Source organism: Nanorana parkeri, unplaced genomic scaffold (genome assembly GCF_000935625.1).
Source record: "Nanorana parkeri isolate BGI_ZX_2015 unplaced genomic scaffold, ASM93562v1 scaffold26, whole genome shotgun sequence".
In the NCBI taxonomy this organism is placed as follows: domain Eukaryota; kingdom Metazoa; phylum Chordata; class Amphibia; order Anura; family Dicroglossidae; genus Nanorana; species Nanorana parkeri.
Window position 1 is genome coordinate 409,943 of NW_017306294.1, and position 5,715 is coordinate 415,657.

Sequence of the window (5,715 nt, forward strand, 5' to 3'; positions counted from 1 at the left end):
TTTACTGCCAGAGCAAATGTTAACATGGTTTTTGGGCTAACAATTTACTGAAGTCCCCCCCAAAATGACACGTTTGCTAAAAGCAGAGGACCTGTAGAATAAAATAATGGTTGTTTTATTATGATATTTGAGGAAATGTTGAAAATTACACTTATTTAGTAAAGAAATTCACTTTTTCATTAAAAAAACAAAAAAAAACTGAGGTGCTTTTATAACATTTTTATCACTCTTTTCGGCGATTTCCCTTTTCTGTACCCGTGACAACCAGGGCATTATTGTGAGCTATGCTTCCTGTTTCCCTTCTCGGGAGACAATCCTCATATTCCATTGGAAATAATAAAGTAGTATTAAACTCTCAAACTTTTTTTCAATAATGAATCCAGATCGAACAAATATACATTGCCCAGCAAAGTATTGCTTTACTTTATTGCTCAAATACATACAATCATCATGTGTCTGAATAGCTGCTTCCAAGTCTCTTAGTTCAGCTTCCCTAAATTTCCTGTCCATTACAAGATCACAAAGGACAGAGCAGACTGCAGCAACTATGCATCCACTAGCTTGGAGTAGGGTGGAGAGAGGAGAGGGGGCCAGAGGGAGGGGAGAAGCTTGATTTGCTGTGTCTGTGTGTTTGTGGAGACACACAGCTTACTAGCACACACAAGGGTGACTGCATAGCACTTTGCTTGAGAAAGGAGTCACTCTAAAACAGGAAGTCAGGACCAGTGCTCAGGGAACCAGCTGATTCTGCAGGAAACTAAAACATCAAGAAGCAGCAATCATTGTAAGTAATTTCATCAGCATTTGAAATAAGTTAAAATCCTTTTGACTTTAATCTCACTTTCAATAAAATGGTGTATATATTTTTTTCAATATACACATTAACTATAGCGGTTATACTTTACAGTATTTTCTTATGGAATTATTGCCTTCAGTGATATGTTAGTTTTATGAATACCATCACCTCGCCTTAATATATTGTTTATTGTCTCTTTTTTTTCTATACTAGTTTAATTGCTGTGGAGGCATCTCCTACAAAGACTGGTCTCAGAACATATACTTTAACTGTACAGCAGAAAACCGAAGCAGAGAACGTTGCTCGGTGCCCTTTTCCTGTTGCCTGCTTGGGGAAGATGAGGTACATCATGGTGTGCTGGATAGATGGTAGCTGATTCACAGGGGGGGGGGGGGGGAATTTATCAGACAGACAGAATCTGGAGCAGTTGCCCATGGCAACTACCTGAGTTTGCTCAGGTAATATTTGAAAATAAGACAGAGAAGCTGATCGGTTGCAGTGCAAATCTGCTCCAGATTTTATCTGCTCCAGTTTTGATCAATTCCCCCCACAGTGTTTTAGGAGTTTGGTAAACTAACTGTTCTTAAACTGGTGCAAGCCTTACTGCTAGGGAACACAATTTATTTATATTACTGACAGAGAGCCTTTCAGAGAGCAGCGGAGTATGCTGAAGGCATGTATACTTAGCTTCATAATGGTAAGCCAGTATAACCAGTAGGAGTCTGCACCTGACGTGCTGAGCCAATCTTACATCTGCTGCACTATGAAAGTTCTAATGTGCAACACTCATTTCATTACAATGTATTTCCACTTTTGCAGTCAAGTTGGGATAACACCTGTTTTGTGTTTGTTGCATGTTCTCATTCAAATGGCATAACCTTAAAAAATGTTTAAAAATTGCTGTATAGATTTCATTTGCTCTTTTCTGAAAATAAATATCTAAACAAAGTTTTCCTCAGGAATGCAAGGGGGCTGGGAAGTTAATGTTTACCATAAATAACCCTGTCTGTACTGTGCTGGCAGATCTCATCATCAGCTGTTAACTAGATTTTAACACTGTCTGTCCCAACAAAGGGCAAAAGATTTAAAGGGTTATTCACAAAAGGGTGAAGAGTTTGGAGAGTCAGGAGAAGTGAACAATCTAGGACATAGACATAGCTGTACTGGAAAGTGAGCTGAATTGGAGAATATTTCCAAATCAGCTATGTTGTCCTAGATTGTTCACTTCTGCCTTCTCCAAACTCTTCACCCTTTTGTGAATAACCCTGTTTGAAGCTTGGCTTTTTGTATTAGTGTCCCTAGTCTTTCTATGGAGACAGCCAGAGTTTCCTGGCACTTTGAAATTGTACAAAGAGGCTTGCAGTCTGCCCAAAGGCCTGTTCCACAGAAACATCTAGACAGTAAGAAACATATTTTTTTTATTATTTTTAGATATGCAATCATAGTTTGATTTTTTTTCCCCACTTCCTCTCCAAAGGGGGATTCTGGGGGTGAGGGAGGGAGGAAATGCAAGTATCTCCCTCAATAGTTGTATCTTTACAGAACAGTAGTGTATAGGAAAGCGAAGGGGTCCCTTACTTAACATGGCTCCCAGAGGTCAGGCCTTTAATTTGTACTGCTCAGCTGAAGGACTTCAGTGGTGATTTTAACACCAATACTAGGTCCTTGGATAGATGAGGTGCTAGAATCAGGCTGGGTTATGAGTATTTTATTAAATAATATGACTTGGGATGCTGGTCTGGTTAATGTGCATACTCAGCACTTTCCAAATATCACTCAGTTCACCTTTCATTGAGGAGTTAGTCGGAGTAGGATAGACATGTATTATTTAGAGGAGGTCTCCACTACCTGAAGTGCAGGCTGTGGAGTTTTCCAATCACTGTATTCTGTTTGTGGTTTTGAATGTTTCAGATATTCCTCTCAGGGGAAGGGGCATCTGGAAGTTGAATTTGGCACTCCATGAAGAAGAGAATGTAAGACAATCCTTCAGGGACTTTTTTCAGGCACAGTTGCAGCAGGTAATCTGAGTGGTGGGAGCTAGTCAAGAAGTGGACTGTTAGCAGACATTTCAAGGGTCCAGTAAGGAGGAAACAGTTTGGTAAATATGTTGCTTACCAGTGTCTTGAGAAGGACACTGTAAGATCTTGTCTCAATGTCTGAGGTCAAAGACTTATCAGTGTGGCTGGCACTCCCCTTTGGCCCTGCAGAGGAATTATGGGGGAGGGTTTGAAGTTGGTTAGTTCTCATGGGATCCAAGCCAAAATTACCGAATGAGAGACTTCATGTTAGGGGGAACCTAAAGTACCACATTCTGGTGGATTGTGGTTGTCCTCATGCATAGTGTGGTAGGATTGAGGGGGCCATAGACCACTCTCTGTTGGAGTGTCCCTTTAACATAGAGCTGTACAAGCACTCGGTGGTGCCTTAGGTGTCTCTTTTCTTGAGTGTCTCAGTTACATGGAGTAGGTGTGTGGAGTGTTCAAAACCTGTGGGAATTTTCTATTTGGACACCTTTTTAATATGCTTATACACTATACATAAGAATGTAAATATAGAAATGGTCTGTACAGTTCTTGACTTATTAGCCTACATTTTGTTTTGTTTATATTGTACATATTCCAGTTGGATTTATACTTTTGTACTGAAAAACATTTTATTTTTTTTTGGTAGTGAATGAACAAATAAAAAATTCCAGTTCGGTCACTGTGTCACTTTGAGGAAGGGTCCCTGCAAGGCTCTGAAACAGTGATTTCCTATGACTTTTATTTTCAGTGCTTGTGTTTCTTGTCATCTGATTTTGGCACTGTTGTAATCACTTCAAGCACCCACCTATTATTCAAAAGTCAAGTACTATGAGGAGTGCAATTTCTATTTTGACTTTAATATGGCAGTATATGATGAATACAACAAGATATAAAATATCTATATGACCCAAATAAGTTTGCATATGTGTTGTGTCGTGTAGAGCTTCTTTTGTGATGTGCTATACAAATTCCATATTGTTCTTTTACAGACTGTCATAAATACCATGTGTGGATATGGCATGCAGGAATTAGACTATTTGGAAGCAGGACAATATATTCACACCAACGGCTGCATTGACAAGCTGGTTAACTGGCTGCACACTAACCTTTTCTTGCTGGGTGGAGTGGCACTGGGACTGGCCATTCCTCAGGTAACACACTGGTATTGTTTGCAAACTATATGTCATTTACATATGTTAGAAATATTTTTCAAAAGTTAACAATCAGGGACTAATGTTAAGAACCTGCCATAAAAATGTATTGGACATGGCAAATGGCAATCTAATAACAACGTAAAATAAATATTTCAATGCCAAATCGGTTTGCCCCATTAGCCCATCCAAACTACTATTTCCACACTTAAGAAATACATGCAGCATAGCACCAAAAAGCAACAACACACAGTATAAAAACAGCTTCTGCTGCTGAGGATGCATTGCCACACTACATTTTATAAATATGCAAAATGTTATGCACCACCTAATCTGTACCATGCAATGTACCATACTCTGGATCATATGCAGCCATCTACATTAAGATCTACCTCCATGCATCATCCTGTAACTCTGTAAAGGAAAAAGGACCTGTGTAAGCACTTTATGCTAGCCATTGTTCCATCATGTCAGAGCAGTCTTTGCCCCTATTGCATTTCTTGCGCACTTCCAGATATGACTTGTACCCCTTCCCTTGCTGTAACTGTTATATACCACGTTCCATTTTCATACAGTGTAAGCTATACAGTAGTATAGAAGGAGCTGTTGAAGTCACAGATTGGTTACCGGTTGACACTGAAGACTGTTTTCAGTTATCAGTGCTTATCACTTAATTACTTTTGTAACTGGGATGTTGCCCAAGCATGTTTTTTTTTTCCAGATGCATTGAGTACTTTAAATGATATAATGAAGAAAACGGAATAAATAAATTTGTCCTGTTTTTCCAAAAGACATCCATATCTAAGAGTAAAATCTATTCTTTACAAACTAACAGTCTTTTTTCTTTTTTCTTTTTTAAAGCTGGTTGGAATTCTCCTTTCTCAGGTCTTGATTAACCAGATAAAAGACCAAATAAAACTTCAGAGCTATAACCAACAGCACCGGTCAGACCCTTGGTATTGACAAAGGAACAAACATGAGCGGGCAACACTGCTGTAAGCAAGAGCTACTCTTCCAGAAGCAGGCAGGAGCCACAAAGGAATCTGTCACCGGATTCCCAGCAAAAGGAGCTAGCTAACTCAGAACAAAGGCCTCACAAAAGGATCTGGAACAGCCAAACTCTAGAAATGACTGTTGCTTGTTTTGCCTGAAGTATTATGTAATGTATTTCAAGCACTTAAATTTACATTTGAAGGTCAACATGCAAGAGCGCAAAGCCAGCATGGCATTAGAGATGCTTTATTAGCTGAGTTACTTTTTTCGTACAAGTGATATTTTGGGGTTAAATATTTGTATAGTAATGGTGGTCCCAGTACAGCATTTGGATTCGCTAAACAGGCAGATCTAGAGGTAGACAATCCTCCAGATTATCATATTGTATCGGTACCAGTCATTTTAATCCCAGATTGGTGTGTCTTTATATTTCGGTAATACTCATTGAAAGGACCGTTCCCACTCTCCCAGGAATATCAGTCACAAGAGATTGTCTAGAGTTATAGAGTCTCTTTGACTAATCCTTTACACAGGCCAATAATTGCTAAAGATGCTTAGACCATTTGCACATTTAGCAAAGTTAACCTGTATTTGACTAGTCTTATGCTTCTGCAGAGGACTTTCAAGATTGTTCCCACAGAGTTCCTTTAAATTCCTTCCCACCTGATAGTGAAATGTCTATCAACATGTAGATAAATACAGACGATGATTCATTACTTAATGCAAAGATGCATTTATCTGTGCATCATAT

At 39.0% G+C, this 5,715-nt stretch overlaps 1 protein-coding gene across 1 annotated transcript in view; it reads left to right on the forward strand.

Moving 5' to 3' along the window:
* The window catches only part of TSPAN33 (tetraspanin 33), a 27,221-nt gene extending 21,844 nt beyond the window's left edge, over positions 1 to 5,377 (forward strand). Inside the window, exons 6-8 of the mRNA XM_018565923.1 lie at positions 1,010 to 1,138; positions 3,810 to 3,971; positions 4,833 to 5,377. Of these exons, the coding sequence (XP_018421425.1) occupies positions 1,010 to 1,138; positions 3,810 to 3,971; positions 4,833 to 4,934 (393 nt within the window). The 3' untranslated portion in view covers positions 4,935 to 5,377. The remainder of the gene's footprint in view (positions 1 to 1,009; positions 1,139 to 3,809; positions 3,972 to 4,832) is intronic.
* Positions 5,378 to 5,715: the final 338 nt, after the last annotated feature.